The 19410-nt window shown below is 42.3% G+C and overlaps 1 protein-coding gene across 10 annotated transcripts in view; it reads right to left on the bottom strand.

Annotated features, from left to right (window-relative positions):
• Positions 1-19410, bottom strand: part of DTNB (dystrobrevin, beta) — a 200063-nt gene that overhangs the window by 155177 nt on the left and 25476 nt on the right. For 9 of the 10 annotated variants that reach the window (XM_012727567.1, XM_012727562.1, XM_012727565.1 and 6 more), the window contains exons 2-3: positions 4632-4699; positions 384-464 (exon numbers count right to left, since the gene is read on the bottom strand). In XM_012727567.1, the coding sequence (XP_012583021.1) occupies positions 384-464; positions 4632-4698 (148 nt within the window). In that variant the 5' untranslated portion in view covers position 4699. Of the gene's footprint in view, positions 1-383; positions 465-4631; positions 4702-19410 lie in introns of those variants that run through there. The other variant, XM_004686390.2, reaches the window with a different exon arrangement.

Below are 19410 nucleotides of genomic sequence, written 5' to 3'. Positions count from 1 at the left end.
AAAAACTGGAGTGAATTATGTAGTAGTAAAATGCTGAAAGCCTTTCTTCTGATACTAAGAAATGAAATGCCAACTGTCATCATTTCTATAGTACTGGAGGGCTGAACCAATGTAAAAATGCAGTTATTATCAGTATAAGTACTTGAAATGAGATACAACTGTCTTTATTCATAAATGTCAAAATTATGCAACCAGAAAATCATAAAGACCCTACAGATAAATGACTAAAGTTACAATTTGAGCCTAGAATGATTGCTAATCACGTCAGAAAACTCACTATATTTCTAAGGGATAGTAACAATGAAAACCAGCATTTTAAAATACTATTTATCACTGTGTCATAAGTCATCAAAGACCCAGACATGCAATGACTCTAGACTTACGGTTGCAGCGTTTTTGCACAAATCGTAATTTGCAAGCTGTTCTGTATGTTGACAGTCGTATGACATCAAAATTCTGAGCACCTGCAAAAGGCACAAACAGAAAACAGTCAAGAAGATTTAATTTCTAGATGCCAGGAATTGCCTATTTCACCAGGCTGGTACAGTCTAAATACAGAGTATCATCCAGGCCTCCTGATGAAACAAAAAAGAGGGCAAGAAGTGGCAGGCACACGCTCCGAGGCCCACGCCAGGCTCTAGCCAGCAGCTACACCTACATTATTCCGCGCAAGCCTGAGAAAACGCTGACGGGAAGAACACTCCTGACCTGAGCGCATGAATGATTCCTACTAGGCAGTACCAGGAAGGGGCTGGTGGCTCAGTAGGAAAGACCCTTGCGCCCCAGCCTGGAGTCAGATTTCAGACAGGGCTATTACATACTTTAATTATTCAAAGCCAAGTCAATAATTCTAGTAAAGATGCTAACAGATACTCTGGGGCATTGAATGATTAGCCTGTGAGTTACTGTAAGTAATTTAATGTTTAAGCATTTATTTTTATAAAATACTTGTTTGAGCAATACTGAGGAAATTAATGTGAACAGGTAGGAAAGGAAAGCTCCATCCCAAAGCAGCTGAGCAGAAAGATTACTAATTAATCAGATGCAGGGCATTACCAGGCCATGTTTGCTGGGTGCATATTTACTAATGGGAAAGGCTCTAGACTTGATGTAACTCACTCTCTCCAGTCAGAGCAGACATCACACGGGTGCAAGGCTGGCTAACTGGGAAATGGAAGACTGATCATTACGGCCGGTTGCCAGAGATCTCTACACTGGAGAGTCAGCCCTGCTCCACAGCCACGTAGTTTCCGTGCCAGTGCTCCTTGTGAAAATTCACCCCTTAATCCCAGTGCAGAAAAGGAGAGACACCTGTGATGGCAGCTGACTCCCAAATTTTAAGGAAATCTGACCATAACATCATTTCAAAGATACAGGAACAGCAAACACCCCTAAGTCATTTCTATAAGCTAAGAAACAACCAAAAGCCTTGGAACTGTGACAAGGCTGATGATGGGTGAGTGCTGCTCCTCTAAGAGGCAGTTATGTTGGAGACTTGGGGTGATGCTGGAAATGAGGGCAGGACTTCCAGCAGCAGACACCATCACCACTGATGTGATTCTTCCTGTGACAAACTAAGGGAGACTCAAGCACCACCTCTCTCCCAAACTGTCTCAGGTTTGTGCCAGAGAATGGTGGCTTATGTGAGGTTCACCTGTCAGTGATAATGTTCAGTAAGCCGTAGAGCCAATTCTTTGCAGCAACTTCCATATCTACTCTAGTCACACTCCCACAAGCTCAGGCTGACTTAACTTAGGGTGCCCCAGTCACTGGACTGTTTACTTGCTTCCCCATTTTTTCTGTTCCCCTTTCTAAAATGCAAGTCGCAAGAGAAAATCAGGAGCTGGTTTTGTTTTACCCTGCAACTCCAGCCCTGGAAAAGTCCCTGGAACATAGGAGATTCCTATTAATTGTGTTTCAAATAAATGGCTATGACCCCTAACTGAGCCTCAGTGGGAAGGGAGGTACACCAGCCAGGGAAGATGGTGACAAAGGCACAGTGAAGGCAGAGAAACCAAAAGCGAGATCTCTCCACCGAGGGCTGGGGCTGGAGCTGGGCCCCGTTCGCTGCCGCTGGGAAGCGCCATGCAAGGCGAAGTAAAAACCAGGAATCTGTAAACTGTAAACGGGGGACAGAGGACAGAAGGATCTTGCCTGGCATGTGGTGTCTCCCAGGAGCGATGAGGAACAACTGGATGAGGAACAACTGGAGGATTAAGGAAGACTTACACAGTTCACGCTGACCCAACGCCTAGGCTTGGGAAGGTCAAGACCAGAAGAAGGCAAACATGGCGCCTTGTAGGAAAGGAACAGCAGGAAAAACAGCAGTGTGGCTGGTGGGAATGCAACCTAGTACGACCACTATGGAAAACTGTTTGGGGGTTCCTCAAACTGCTCAACATGGAGCTTCCCTACGACCCAGCAATCCCACTCCTAGGTATCTACCCAAAGGACAAAAAACACTGATTCAAAAAGATACCTGCACCCCCATGTTTATTGTTGCTTCATTCACAATCGGAAAGACATGGAAACAGCCCAAATGCCCAAAAGTAGATGACTGGATTAAAAAGATGTGGTACATATACACAATGGAATATTACTCAGCAACCAAAAAAGAGAAACACATGTCTTTTGCAGCAACTTGGAATGAGCTGGAAAAGATCATGCTTAGTGAGATAAGCCAGAAAGAGAAAGAAAGATACTGGATGGTTTTGCTCATAGCTGGAGTATAATGGGCCAAGCGAGAAAATAATAGGAATAATGAACAGTCATATACCAGAGACATTTTGTGGGGGTAGAGTGGGGAATGGGATCAAAAACAGGGGGTGGGGTGTGAGGGAAGTGCACGGGACTATGGTGATGGCACATGGGTGACTCGGTGACGGGAAACCTGCGGGGATTACAATTGAGATGAAAAAAAAAATGTACAAGATGATGTAAAAATAAACTATTATATTAAAAAAAAAAAAAAGCATCAGTGTGCTCAGCTACCACATGAAGAGCCTGAGGCTCTGTGCCTGTCACTGCTCTACAGCGATCTCACTCCTTACTTACTCTGCACAGAATCCTACGAAGGCGGCACTGGTGCTATTTTGAGCGGGAAGGCAGGCACGGACACACCAGGCACCGTACCAAAGGTGATGCTGCCAGGAAGCAGGGAGCCAAGGCACCCCCAGGCAGGCAACTCAGAGCTGGATTCAAAGCTGTGATGCTGAGTGGGGAAGGCAAACCTCACTTACGAGAGCAACTCAGCTGCACCTTGTGATTTCTTTGGAGGCAAAAGGTGAGGTGAAGGTAAATGACTCCGAAGTATACAGCTTGAAATGCCTAGCGATCAGGGTCTCAAAACTACAAGAGTCCTTAAATACCACCCAGTCTGGCTGCCTGCCCCAAGCCACGGGCTCCTCTCCACTGTCTCGTTATCTAACCGATGCTTGGCGGGTAACAGATCTTAACTGGGCCAAACTCTACTCCCATTACTAAGACCCTAAAGATCAGGACATCTCAAGAGTTGGAAGGGTCCTCCGTGGCTTACCCCACTGATTTTTACCTGTAAGATGCAGATTTCAGAGGCTGTGTCAGGTGGGGCTCGTGCCTCTCCTTGCCCCCCCAAACCATGCAGAACCAACTGTATAATATTCACAGGTTGCTCTTCCTTGAAATAGCTCACATGAAAAACAGAGTAAAATGCTATTAAAAGGTTTCACGATCATTGATCCAGACACAGCCCTACCTGATGGCAAAAAAATTTGAGGTCTAGCAAAGGTGCATGTATTAGGTCAGGTCATACAGGCAAGAAGTCACATGTCAAAAGGATCCTTCAAATTCTGGGAACCACCCACTCGTCTCTGCCATCTTCTTCTCTTTGAATTTTATATAATTTTTGTAATTATACGTAATTATGAATAAAGTAATATACCATATTCACTTTTTTTTTAATTTATTTATTTATGCATACAAGAACTGGGGTACAGACCAGAGGTGGGGGAGGGTGAGAGGATTCACCAGAGACAGAGTGGGGAACAGAACAGGCAGATCCACTGAAATACACTGCTGAGGGGAGCAGTGGGTGAGGCAGGAGAGGGCTGCTGTGTCATGTGGGTCAGCTGGGGATCGAATTCCTGCTACAGTGGCTGGTGACAGCTTCACACATCTTAACCCCCTGCACCACCACATTCACATGTTTTTTAAACAATATAACAGTTTATTTTTACATCATTCTGTTGTCCTTTTCCCATCTCAGTTGTAATCCCCGTCACATTCACGTTTTAATTTTTCCTATAGCTCTGTCCTATAAGGACAGACGTTACCTGTAAGGTAATTTGCATAATGGGTTAATTATCAACACCTGCCATGGTAGCAATGGAACAGGCCTACACTGATGGGTGTGCCTGCAACTCAAATATCCTAGTTAGCCTGCTTGCTACTATTTCCTTGCTCTTAGGAATTGCTCGAGCAAGTCAATAATAACACAAGCTCTGGTTTGCGTTCTTGCAACGTCCTGACTCTTTAACTTCCATCCTTCCCTTTCTAAAGCTTATATCATAAAACTGCTGCCTGATTAAAGTTGCGACGTCATCAGGAAAGCATCCCCACACATACAAGCAGAGTTCAGAAGCGCCCAGACTCACGCATTTCTATGAACAGCTGCCTCTTCTCCGCCATGGTCTTCCGCTTATTTGTGCTTTCCTCAATCATCCTGGAGATGAAGAAAAATAGAATAAACCACTGTAACTTTAACAATTCCACAAAGTACTTACCATTCTATGTGTTGTGTACAAGAAACCAAGCTATAAAGAGTAAAAATAAAGTAAAAGCCTGACAAGAGGAGGACAAGCCACTGTATCTTTGAAAGTTTCTAAAATACTAAAAAGCCTGTACTTCAGTGAACTGATGTAGTGCTTCCCGTGCTGAAAACATAGAGCTATGTCTCGTTATAGCTGCAGAGTTCTGGATTAATTAAGGCAGCTTCCCATATCCCTATTGTTTACACAGATAAGCCTATCTTAGCAAACAATTACAGTGAAAGGCTGCAATAAGAACACTAAAGATCACATAAAGTCGGGACTGGTAACCTAGAGAAACTAGATTACCCTGGGCCAGATCTGACCTGTCATTCGTTTTGCAAGTAACATTTTGTTGAAACACAGCTACGCCTACTCACGCATGCTGCCATGGCAGAGTTCCGCAGCCACAGCAAAGGGCATCCAACAGGCAAAGTCTGAAATAGTCACTTTCTGACACTCTAAGAAAAAGTATTCAACATGCCCTAAGGAAATAACAGTCCACAGAGCACTGCCCTGCACATCTGGTTACAATCAGGCTCACATAACCCACCGTCAGAGCGGCCGGCCCGGGCGGGCACCAGCTCCAGTTCCGTCACTGGAAATCCGGGGCAAATGCTTTAACCAAGGACTCTTCCCTCAAGCTGAGATGGCACGAACTGTATATACATCATTACAGGTTCACCTGGCAAATATCTACCGAGCAGCTCTCAAGTGGCCGCACCGCCAGGTGAACAGGAAAGGTGGCGATACCTCCGTGGCTTATCCTAGTGAGATGACAGGCAGTAGCTCGTGCAGGTGGGGCCGGCCTGAGGTAAGGCAGGAGCAGAGGCCGTCTCTGTGCCTAAGATTATAAAAGGGTGAGTGCCCTACTCTACCACACGGCAGTTTAAAAACCAAGGGGGCAGGGATCTCATTTCAATTAATGGCAACAGACACTATCTAATGTACTTAATTAATTTAAGAAAGTCCTTTCTGGAAGTAATAAAGCACAAACAGTTTAGAAATTTAACCATCTAAACTGATAAAATGATATTATATTCAAATCCCCCAGACAATTATTACAAAGTTGAATCAAACCATGCACAAGCACATATCACAGCAAACTGAGGTAGCAAACGAAAGGGTTATCACAGTGATAGGCCTACAGTACACATGTTTCTTATAAATAGGCTGTTAATTTTGTGTTATTATTGCTTAAACTACCTGGTTTAAAAAACAAAGTGGCGGTGTATTACACTTGATGTCATTTCTTGGAGTTCGGGGTTCTTGGGTTCCCTCTGGGAAAGGTGTCACCAGAGCTCTCCTTGCAGCATGCGCGAAATTCTTCACAAGACAAAGACTCAGTTATATTTAAAGAACAGGGGCAGATAGAGAAGGACACTTGCATAGGCACAAGTGGGCAGGAAGAGCTGCCCTGAAGGGACAGGTTTGCTGAGAGAGGCCTGCATGGTTGCAGGCAGGTGGTCTTAGCAGCTCACAGGCCTCCGCTGAGAGAAGCCTGGCAGGTATTGTCATGGGCAGGCTGGAGGCTGCTGCCCTGCAGAGGGAGAGAGCAGGTGGAAAGAAGCACCTGCGTAGGCACAGGTGGGCAGAGGACTGCTGCCCCGTGCTGGTGCAGAGACTGCCCTTAGATAGTCCTTTTCTCCACTCCTTCGTGGAGTGGCCTGTTTGCTACTGATTTTGGATTAATGTGTGGAATCTCACAATGGCCAATCTCTGTATCTTTAACCTAATGTCTGTGCATCTGATATTCCCTAAGCAGTCTGATCCAGCAGTCTGATATAGGAGTCTCTATGACTGGGTTAATGGTCATGTTGGTTCCTTCTGCCCCCCCTCCTTGCATGAGTCTATTCTTTTCATCCATCAATATGTACACTCAACTAATAGAAATTGAACTACTTGAAAGAGAGAATATTGCTAGATAGACACTTTCACATCCGCATCATCTGTCCAGGGAGAGTGTGGGGAAGCAAGTGAGTCTGTAGCTCCCTTTTGAGACTTCACTCACAATATAAACCCTACCCTCAGGAAGCCCTGGGTCCTGGTGAGATGGAGTAAATGCACACCAGCTTTATCCTTTCATTAAATACAACTATATGCCTGTGTAGACTGATGCTGTAGCTATTTTTTTTAAAGATTTATTTATTTATTCATACAGAACTGGAATATAAGCCAGAGATGCGGAGGGTGAGAGAGAAGATTCACCAGGGACAGAGTGGAGAGCAGAACAGGCAGATCTACGAAGTACACTGCTGAGGGGAGCAGCGGGCAGGTCAGGAGAGGTCTGCCGCACCCTGTGGAGCTCCTCCAGGGTAGGCGGGGATCGAACTCATGTGAAAGTGGCTTAAGCTTCTTACTGCAGTGCTTTAAGCCGCTGTGCCACCAGGGAAGACCAACTGATGCTGTAACTATTTAAAGGCTGTGAAAAATAAGTATCAGCAGGCAGATCAGGAAGAAGAAGAATCCAAAGCCGTGCTCAACAGGTGATGAGTTTGTTTTCTCCTCCCATAGCTCCTGTCAAGCTCCCCCAGCAGGAGCTGAGTCTAGCACTGCAGCACACACAGACATCCTGAAAAGACCCTGTGGCTCTGGCTCAAAGAGAAAAAAGAACTAAAGCCCAAGAGAGTGGGAGGAATTCCCCAGGTCCTTTCTCCTTTCTCTTATTTTTCACCATTTTCCTCTCCCTCAACCCAGAGTAGCTAGAAAGCAGCAAGGCATTAGCAGAGCCAAAGCTCAGGAGAGCAACCCCATAGAGCTATTCCTGAAACACTGGGATCTTCTCCAACAAGCACATTCAGAGATCTGATCTTAATTAGCATGCCAATGACTTTGAACGCAGCTCACATAAAGATTCCACCTAGGCTCCAGACTAACCAGTGGGTGGCACACGCGGCCAGATCTGACTAGCAAGAAAAAGGCTTTGAAAACTAAACTGACATTAGAACCACAGCCAGCAGGAGGTGGAGAGAACCTAAACAGGCTGAGTACCTAATAAGCCAAAGTGCCAACATTCTCTTGGTAAGAATTAAAGATGTCCAAGTCTCACAGCATAATGTTCAAAATATCCAGGGAACAATACAAAGTTATCTGGCACACAAAGAACCACGATGCTCCTAAATTATAAAGGAAAAGACAAGCAACAGATGCCACTGGCCAGATGACACAGATGTTGGAGTCTTCTGACATCAACTTCAAAGCAGCTGCTATAAACATGCTCAGATGAGCAATCACAAACACTCTGGAAACATAGTTAAAATATTAAGTGCCATCAAAGAAACAAACATGTAAAGAACAAATGGAAACATATGACCTGAAGAACGGTCAGGCCAGGGAGGCTCACTGCAGGGACTCAGCAGCAGAATGGAGACGACAGAGTAGCAAGTCAAAGAACTTTAAGACAGACTGAGCAGAAATACTGGGTCTAAACAATGGGGTAGGGGGAAATGTCATTTTTTAAAAAGAAGAATATCAGGGACTTGGTGGCAAAAACAGAAGACCTAACATCATCATCTTGTCAGAATCCCAAAAGGAGAAAATGAGTACAATGACCTGGTGCTGAAACAATACCTGAAGACGTAATCTGGAACGTGCCAGGTTTGGTGAAAGCCATACCTGCTGATTCCAGAAAATGAGCAAGGCCCAAACAAGCTATGCCAAAAAGCTGCACCAGCATGGTTCATCACAATCAAGCTGCGGTGAGAGAACAGCAAAGAAAAACTGAAAAGGAAGCAAAGTAACTACATGACTTCACTTACATGTGGAGCTCAAAAATAAATTAAAATCACAGATACAGAGACCAGACTGATGGAGGAAAGAGTAGACAGGAGGCATCACAGGACTGACTCACACAGGGAGTTGGGGTAGACGGATTAGCACAGCCACTGCCACAGCCTTAGCAGTGGAGATCCTCAGGCGCCAATGCCTGGATTGCAGAGGGAAGCTCCAAGCAGGGAGCAGACTGCTGAGGGCTGTGTCTGCAGTGCAGACCAAAAAGGGGAAAGACAAGGATATGGAAATGGAGCCCCCTGTGGGAGCTGCTATCCCTTTCAGAGTGTATTCAAAACCAACAAACCCAGACTCACAAGGAGTGAGCCCCTCGCAAAGAGAAGATGTCTCTATCAGGGCAGTCTCTGCACCAGCACGGGGCAGCAGTCCTCTGCCCACATGAGACTCTCTCCCTCTGCAAGGCGGCAGCCTCCTGCCTGCCCATGACCTATACCTGCCAGGCTTCTCTGCACTGACCTCCCTCAGCAGAGGCCGCTCTCCTAAGGCAGCCTGCCTGCAACCATACTGGCCTCTCTCTCTCTCAGCAAACCTGTCCCTTTCAGGGCAGCTCTTCCTGCTCACTTGTGCCTATGCAAGCGTACAATATTCCTGTCCTTTTCCCTAATAAATCTGCTCTTTAAATATAATTGAGTCTCTGTCTTGTGGAGAAACTCGCCTGGGGAACACGTTTTGTGCCACTGAAAGGGGAGCTCTGGTGAAACCTTTCCCAGAGTGAACCCCAGGATCCTGCACTAACTTAAAAAAAAAAGACATCAATACTGGCAGTTCCCAGAGGTGGAGGTATAGGGGGTTGTGCAAAATGGGTGAAGTTGTTGCAAAATGGGTGCAAAGTGGGTCAAAGGAATTATAAAATAATTCAAGTCAAGGGACTGTAGTGTCGTTAATAATACAGTATTGCATATTTGAACATTGGTAAGAGTAAATCCTAAAATTTCTCTTATCACAAAAAAAACTAAGTTTTCATGGTGGATGTTAACTAGACCTGTGACCATTTTGCAATATATACAAACATTAAAATGTTATATCGTTCCATAGTGTCTTATGTTGAAGTTACTGTTGCAGGTCTGTTATTTCAGACTAGTCAATTTTAAAAATTACGATAAAGCTCATGTTGGAGACACCATGTTACTGGCAAAAGCAACAGGCACACAGACAAATGAAACAACACAATCTAGAAAATGAGCAGTACACATGCCATTTCATTTTTTTAAGGTGAAAAAGAAATTCAATGAAGAAAGGATAAGCTTGGTATTGGCTAGTCATAAGTCTAGAGATGCGCCTTTACTGAATCACCGATACACAGCTGAAACTATTAAATGTCAATTATACCTCAATAAAAAAGATAAATCTTGACCTATGCCTCAAGCCAAATTCAAAATTTAACTCAAAATGGAAGACAGAGATGACTACAAAAGTATACAACTTTTAGAAGAAAACAAAGGAGAAAATCTTTTTGGTCTGGCACATCACACTAAAAGAACAAATCATAGAGGGGAAAAAACGATAAACTGGACATCACCAAATTCAAACAGTTTTGTGCTATGAAAGAAACCAGTAAGAAATGTAGAAAGTTATACATTGGGAGACATGTATATTTCTCTATTTCCTTTCACTTGAACTTCTGGCACTTTGCCTTTTCTTGGCCTCCTAACCTAGAGATAACAATACCTCCTTATCATTCCCTTCACATTCTAACTCTGATTTCAAACCCTGCATTTCCTTCCTCATAATCGCTCTCATATCCACCCTTTTTCCCATTTCAGCTGCCAAAATCTTTGTCCACATTAATGCACAATAAAATTCTATAATGTCATAAGCACCTGTCCTTCCTGTGCTTCCTCCTGTGTACATCCACTAGAGAAATCCACTAAGTGTATTTTTTAGACATGTTTGAGCTTCAGTGGATCCTAATCACCCTATTCAGAAGCTTCATCTTACAACTGAAAACAAAACAAAACAAAAAGTACCAAGTGAAATAAGCCAGATAAAGACAAATAGTGTACAGTCTCACTCATGTAGAATCTAATAAAACCAAACCAAAAAAGCAGAGAGAATAAAATGGTGATCGCCAGGGATTAGAGTGCTGAGATGATCAAAGGGTACTAGCTTTCAGTTATAACATGAATAAGTTCTGAGGACCAACCATATGATGTAGTGATAATAGTTGGCAATACTGTGTTGTACTTGAATTTCCTTGCACGAATTCAAATTGAGAATACATTTTAAACAGTCTCCACACACACACACACACACACACACACGCAACTATGAGGTGATGGATGTGTTAATTAACATAATCGTGGTGATCATTTCAGTGTACACATACATCAAATCATCATGAGGTACACTTTAAATATATACAATTATTATTTTTCAATTGGATTTTAATAAAGCTGGAGGAAAATAATATAATTGAACATCTCTCCATGTTACTGAATACTCTTCAAAAATAATTTTGAATGGCAGAATGGAATTTTATTACAATCATTCATCCAACCCTTGATTGTCAGTAATTATTTTCAATTAGCAACAACTATAAACAACACAGCAATAAACATATTTGAAATAAAAATTTTTTGTAAATGCAGAGCATTGCCTCTGCAAAATATAAAGAGCAGAGTTTTAGATGTGAAAATGTAAGCAAAATTTCACCATTCTAAAAGTTGAAACTGGACATTGCTAGAAAAGGCTGTTTAATGTCTTAAGTCCAAAGCCAAAATGAATGAATGAATGAATGTTCAGATACAACACCAAAAGCACAATGCATGAAAGAAAAAACTGGCAAGTTGGATTTGATCGATATTAACTGCTCTATAAAAGATACTGTCGATAGAATAAAAAGACAAGCCCCAAAGTGAGAGAAATAGTTTCTTTCACTTACATGTTGGACTTCCATCCAATCATGAAAATAACTCTTAAATTCAGCAGTAAAAAAGAGCCTAGTTAAGGGCCCTCCCTGGTGGCACAGCAGATTAAAGCACAACACCATGAAGCTATAGCAGCCACTGCAGCAGGAGTTCAATCCCCGACCCGGGGAAGTGACCCACATGGCGCAGCAGACCTCTCCTGTCTCACCAGCTGCTCCCTTCAGCAGTGTAGTTCAGTACATCTGCCTGTCCTGCTCCACACTCTGTCTCTCGTGAATCCACACCTCTGGTCTATACCCCCGTTCTGTATGCATAAATAAATCTTTTTTTTTTTTTTTAAAAGGAACCTAGTTAAAAGATGATCAAAAGAACAGACACCTTATCAAAGATTTACAGGCGGTAAGTCAGTGTGTACATCAAGACAGGTTGAACATCATGTGTCACAGGGAAATAGCAAATTAAAACAAGGAGACATCACTACTTACACATTAAAATGGATTTAAAGGTCCCTAAGATGACAACTCCAAATGCTGACAAGAAGGCAGAGCAAAGAACCCTCCCCGCTGCTAGTGGGAGGGCACCACAGCCACAGGGCTCTGCCTTGCAGGGCTGGCCAGTCTCGCCATATGCGCCAGCAATGGCACAGCCAGGGAGTCACCAGCTGAACTGACAAACCTGCAGCCCAGCTTTATGCCAGTTTAGTCAACTGCCAGATACTAGAAGCAACCAAGATGCCCTTCAATGAAGTAAATGCACAAATTGCTGTAATTCCATAAGTGGAATACTGGCTATGACACATATGACTCCAATTTTATGACCTTCCAGGGAAAAAAAAACTATAGAAATGGCAAAATGATCGGTGGTTGGCCAAGGTTTGCAGGGAAGAGAAGGAAAGAAGAATGAACAGAGAAACGCAGAGAAAATTTTAGGGTGTTGAAACTATTCCATATAATACTGTGATGGTATTATATCATATTATGTGTTTGTCAAAACTGAAAGAAATTTAAAACACAGATGTATGTATATATTTTTAAATCCTTTAGGACATCAGAGGATCCCAGGGTAAATAAAATACAGAACACAGCCTCAATGAAGGTGGTGGGAAGATACAGTGACCTAAGGAACTGTAATCTAGTTTCCCCCAGGTTACAGAGTAATAATTCTGATACTGCTATATACTGGAAATGACAAGGAAATAAATGGATGGGAGTGGAGGTTACAGATAAGCAAGGTGAGAAGCTAGAATGATCCCATGGTAAAGGATTTCAAGTGGAGACGGCATATATTTGCGTTAACAGTGATACAGATGTTATACACAGAAGCCCTTACAGGTGATCACTGCACACGTTTGCATTCCCTTGCTCTGTCAAGTAAGAGCATCTGGGAGCAGCCCAACAGCAACTAGCACACCAAGTGCCCGAGAGTGGGTTTATAATCCCTCTCCAGTCCCTTGGAGAAATGGCTGAGGCAAGAAATATACAAGAAAGCCTGGAGCATCTTCTAATTTAGAAAGTAAAGTTCTGGGAGAAATTTTAAAAACAATGACAAGGGCACATGAGACACGGACGCCAAGTGGAAGAGCCCCGAAGGCCAAAGTCAGAATAATCTCAGCAGCGACAGAGCAGTAGTCAATGTTCTTAAAGTGATACTGAGACAAGAGGGTAAACAAATTAATAACTGGAGAACAGCAAAACCTTGTGCAGAATTCCAGTGACTTCTTTCCAAAGAAAACAGCATGGGGGAATGGCTTGCCCATGGAGAGACCGATAAGCACCTCAGCGAAGTAACCAGGTTCAACACAAGAGCAATAAATCATGGTGACTGTATGTAGCCTTCACATGATATAAAGAAAGCAGAATTTTACATCTGTGGGCTTTCTCCCAAAACCCCAGTCTAGTCATCAGAATAACCACAGGCCAATCTCAAATGAAGAAAAATCTACGAAGTACCTGAACAATACTCCTCCAAACTATCAAATCAACAAATCCTTGACCAGAAAGTCAAAAAAAGGACAGCAGAAGTCTTAAGAGACATGACAACTAAGTCTAACATGGTATCCCGGATGGGGCTCTGGAACAGAAAAAGGACTGATGTAAACAGAAAAGAAGTCTGAATAAAGTATGGATTTCAGTTAATGATAACGAAACCAGCCATTACTGGTTCATTCACTGTAACAAATGCCCCACACTAACATAAGTTGTTGGTAACAGGGGAAAGTTAATCTAAAACTGTTCAAAAATATCAAGTTTATTTTTTAAAGACAATGCAATTACATGTTTCCTTTATTCCTTAACTGACTTAAAAAGCAGCTGTATAAAACAGATTTATAATATAGTACTCTTGGGCCTCCCTGGTGGCACAGGGGTTAAAGACAGCACCATCAAGCTATCACCAGCCACTGCAGCACAAGTTTGATCCCCAGCCAGCCAGGGAGCTGACCCACATGGTGCAGCAGACCTCTCTTGTCTCTCCTACTGTTGCCCTCAGCAGTATATTTCAATCAGTCTGCCTATTCTGCTCCCCACTCTTGTCTCTGGTGAATCCTCTTACCACCCCACCACCCCCTGAGCCTCTGGCCTGTGCTCCAGTTCTGTATGCATAAATAAACAAATCTTTATAACAAACAAACAAAAAATGTTGGGCCCTCCCTGGTGGTGCAACAGGTAAGGATGCAGCACTGCAAGCTGGCGGCAGCTGCTTCAGTGAAAGTTCAATCCCCAGCCTCGGAGGTGATCCACATGGCGTGGCAGACCTCCCCTGACCCACCAGCTGTTCCTGTCAGCTGTGTACTTTGTTGATCAACCTGTTCTGCTCCCCACTTTGTCTCTGGTGATCATCCTACCACCCCTGCATCTCTGGCTTGTACACCAGTTCTGTATGCATAAATAAATAAATCTTAAAAAAAAAAAGTTAGCAAATCAAATCCAAGAATGTAATCAAATTTACTAAATAATCACAGCAATAAACATAACATTGTACTGTGCATGAACAAGGAATAAAAATCAATAGAACAGAATTCAAAGCCCATATATAAGGCATCCCTGGTGGTACAAGGGGCTAAGTAGCAGCACTATGAAGCTATCACCAGCCACTGCAGCACAAGTCCAATCCCCAGCCAGTGGGCTGGACCACATTGCTCAACAAACCTCTCCTGTCTCACCAGCTGCTCCCCTCAACAGTGTACCTCAGTATATCTGCCTTCTCTGTTCCCCATTCTGTCTCTGGTGAATTGCTCAACCCCCACACCTCTGGCCTGTATCCCAGTTCTTCTATGTATAAATAAATCTCTAAAAAAAAAAAAGTCCACATCTAAATCACACTTATGGTCAACTGATTTTCAACAAAGGTACAAAGATAAGTCAGCAGAGAAAAGACAGTCTTTTCAATGATCCACCTGTGGTATGTATATACAAACTGGCAGAGTCCATACAATGCATATGGATATCAAGGATGCACAAAACTTGTACAAAGTGACAAAAAAAAATTGTCATAAGACAGGAGGCAATTCACAAAAGAGACAATGTGAAACAAATATATGTTCAATGGAGAGCAAAAATATAAAAACTTGCACAGAATTTAAAACAGACTATATCATCTAAGGATTCACAACCAGGATATAAAATCATAAAGAACCCCAGGAAGCAACTGCATTGCTATACAAATTGTGAGCAGTTACTCCAGACTAGAAATGAGCTGTGACTGGGAGGAGGGCTTTGGAAGAGCTGGCAAATTTTATTTCTCGACCTGGATGATTGCACAGTGTTTTCTGTGTAACAATTCAGTAAGCTACACATTTTTAGTGTCTGTTTTACTCTATAATAAAAAGATTTACAAAACTATATTTTACTCATTCTACCCAACAGACAGGAAAAAATTAAGTCTAACAATACCATTTATTTTGCAAAGCAACAGCAGTCTCAGAGACTGTTGTTAAAAGTGTAAGTAGGCCCTCCCTGGTGGCGCAGCGGGTTAAAGCACAGCATTGAGAATCTAAAGCCGCTTCCGCATGAGTTCGATTCCCACCTGCCCCGGAGGTGACCACATGGCGTGGCAGACCTCTCCTGACCCGCCCGCTGCTCCCCTCAGCAGTGTACTTCATCAGTCAGCCTGTTCTGCTCCCGGCTCTGTCTCTGGTGAAGCCTCTCACCGCCCCTGAGCCTCTGGCCTGTACCCCAGTTCTGTATGCACAAATAAATAAATCTTTAACAACAACAAAAAAAGTGTAAGTAAATACAATCACGTTGAACAGCAAAGACAATAGCTGGTAAAGTTAAAAATATACATTCCTCATTGCCCAGAAATTCCCCTTATAAATACTAGGTCCTAGAGGAACACTCAGGAAGAGCAGCGTGCAGAATGCTTACAATAGTGCTTCTTGCACTGCAAAATCAAAACCAACCTGTCAATCAACAGAAGGATGTGAATATATAAACTGTATGTAGTCACATAAATGAACACCACACAGGAGAGCTGGATGCATTGAGATGATCAATTTCACTACATTAAGTGAAAAAAAAAGTTGCTGAAAAATATACACAAGATTATATCATTTATAAAACATGCAAACTAATAAAACACAGAACCAGGACTAGGGTGCGGAAGTTAGGAACCGAGGGTGCAAATTTCAGGAAGGGGTATTGCCAGCCCCACAGTGACAGGCTCCGTACCGTATATTGAGGAACTAGGTGACTCTTCATGCCCTAGCTCTGGCCCTGAATATAATATATTACTTATTAATTTCCACATATCTAGCAAAAGTATAAAGAAATATACGGGAATCACAACTGCCAATCGGAAGGGAAGAAGGACGCTGCCCTGCACAGGACACACCCTGCTGGCTCTGGCACGCGGTGCCACTCCTTACGCTGCGTGTGTCCTCGTCACAACAGAAGTACAAGTCGCCTACTCTGAGTATATTATCAGATAAATCTCTTCTTTAGTGGTTTTGGGGGGAAAGGCAAGTTTCCATTGATTTTACTGTTGAAATGCAGTCAGTATACCAAATACAATAAGCTCTGTACTTCCATCCAGATACACAGAAACTCTTACAAATGCCATAATTTATAGTGTTATTTCAAAACCAGCAATGTCTTCTATGAGTATCCAGCAATATTTGCTAGCAAAGGGTGAATTTTTATTTGACACCAAACATTACTTTGTCTATACATTTTTCAATCATTTTCACCAACACAGGAAGAACAAAGGCTTTTGGCTGTTGGTTTTTTACTCCTGAAGTAAGAAATCACGAAAGAAATATCTGAAACTGTGTCAAGTCAACGAAATTTTAAGTTACTCGATTAATTAGTATTCTAATCATCACCCAAAAAGTTCAGGGAGTTTGTCCTCATATTCAGAAGGCTTAGCTTTAAAATATCTCCACTGATATTAGCCTCATACTATCATTAATAAATATCTTAATGCATAATATACTCAGCACTAACAGTTTATATAAATCAAATTGTATTTTGTATCTATTCCCTTTCAATCCACTTATTTCATTATTATTCTGCTTTTGTATTTGACTGACAAGTTCATAATATAAGTGGAAGAATCAGCTCCTTTTCATCACTGTTTTTGAGAGCTTGCATTGTTGTTTCTATTGTCAGCTGAAGCTGAAACTTCAATCTGCAGTTACTTTGAAGATATCTTTTAAAGCCTTTTGATTATTTAGTAAAGTTCATTTCATTCAAATCAGATAACATAATCTGAAAAACCACTAACCAGGCAGAGGTGAACTGCAGTATGTCCACACAGAACATAAGCAAACACAAATTTACAGTTTTTCTGATTTCTTCAAAAATGCAAAAACACAGACTTCAAAGAATAGTAAATGTTTTCTGTCCTTTATAATAAAAAAAGAAAACTTTATTACAGGCCCTCCAGGTGGTGGTATCCTCACTTTGGTTTCAGGTTACCTCACTTACCACACCTGATATATCAGCACCAGACTCACTGATGGAGCAAAGTGTCAACCTGTCAGTTACTTATCAGTAAAGTTAATTGCTCTTTTTTCTTGTTATATCCTGCCTGGGACATCATTTTGCAGGTCTCCCACTTTGGAAATCATTGCTTTTAAATTAACTTGAATGAGAAGATTAAACTGTACTAGGCTTGAGGAGCAAACCAAGAATGTGGATGAGGAAAGTCCTCCTCGCAAGACAAAAAAAAAAAAAGAAATAGATGTCTTACGTGTGAGGACAGATGTTAATGACTATGGTGGTCATTTCATAATATATACAAATCCTGAACACTAAGAAATGTACCGAATCTAAAATAATGTTCTACTATTAATTGTATTTTGATAAAAATACATTTTAAAATAAACATGAATTTGATGAGGAAATGGAGCGTCTAAGTCGTTAATGTGGCCAAGGGTCAGAAAGCCAGTGACTGGTGAAGTCAGGCAACATCTGACTCCAAAGGCCATTCGCCTTCCTCTATGCCACATCGCCCCTCCAGGGCAAACACAAGGACTCCATGCAGGTCCCAAAACCAAGGTTCTGATCAGACCACGAGTCTCAGAGTTAAGGGTCCAGGAGACTCTACTGCAAAACGCCCAGCCCTGCGGTGGCCCATGTGGCTGTCCTATCCAGTGGCAAGGTGTCCCAGGGCCAGGCGAGATCTGCAGGCAGCAGAAGGTCATTTCCGCGGCAGGGTCCAAGGCAACAAGTGGATGCTAAGTGCTCGGAGGTTTCCCTTAACTCTTCCTGTTAATGTCTTGACCCAACCAACTCTCTATTACCTCAAAGCATCCAAGAGTGAGCAAGTTCATTGTCTTGCAGCAAAGCTCCTGTTGGTGTTTCTCTGGATGCAATTTTAACAAGGAAGTCAGAGATAACTGAGATCACCTCTGTAAGTTCTAAGCTACAGTTAGTCAAACTTCTCTAAAAAAAAACAAACTTCCTTACTTATTTCAGGAAAATTCTCGGCTGTCTTTCCTCCAATACTTTTTTTCTCTTTCAAACCAACCAACCAAAAAAGACGCAAGCACATACAAGTGAAAGTAAACGTCTGTGAACCCTAGAGAATCGTATGAATCTTATAACATTCCTTAGGGTCCAATAAAAAAAATCAATAGCTGCACTCCTCTACTGCACAGAACTCTGAATGGCAAAATCTAACCGCAGGACTGCGACAACTCTTAGACAAACTGTGTAAAGCATTTAACAAAATACCTAGCACAAAATAAGACCTTAATACATGTCAGCTATCACTCTTATTAGCTCATCATGACTATTAATATAATTATGTAGCTACCCTTCTGGATGACACCTAGACAAGAGAGAGACCTTATAGGGAAGGTTCCTTTTACTAATTTACATTTTTTCTGATTTATTTAAAAATACAAAAATATAGGCTTTAAAGACTACTAAACACTTTATTATCAATCATTTGCAACATTTTCAATTTAGAATAAAGATTTTAACAAAAGTTAAAAGGTGGTAAAGAGGTGAAAATGGAATGTGCCCAAAGAATCAGAAAACAGAATGCAAGAACACTGGGGGAGTAAGCCACATGAGCCATAAAATGGTGCCTTCAGTCTGATGAAGGCAAATCTTATTGTTTTCCTAAAACCTGACACTGGCTACTTAGTTCATAAAAGAGGAGAAAGTTTAAATCTAAGCAAAGATACAAAACTACACATAGGGAAATAGAAAAAGCATACAAACAAGAAAGAAAATGGCACATGTTTGAAATGACATACAAAGCTCTAGTTTTCATAGCCATATTTCAGAGAGAGTATTCACATTAGCTATTACTATAGTTTCCTTATCTGTAGATTTTTTTTAAGAAATATATAATAACTTCTGGCCCTTCCTGGTGGCACAACAGGTTAGGACGCAGCACTGCAAGCTGGCGGAGCCGCTACAGTGAGAGTTCAATCCCCAGCCCCGGAGGTGACCACATGGCGCGGCAGACCTCTCCTGACCCGCCCGCTGCTCCCCTCAGCAGTGTACTTCATCGATCTG

This window comes from Condylura cristata, unplaced genomic scaffold (assembly GCF_000260355.1).
Source record: "Condylura cristata isolate star-nosed mole 26May11 unplaced genomic scaffold, ConCri1.0 scaffold00020, whole genome shotgun sequence".
NCBI lineage: Eukaryota > Metazoa > Chordata > Mammalia > Eulipotyphla > Talpidae > Condylura > Condylura cristata.
Note: the sequence above shows the minus strand (reverse complement) of the source record. Positions and strands in the feature narration are given on the sequence as shown.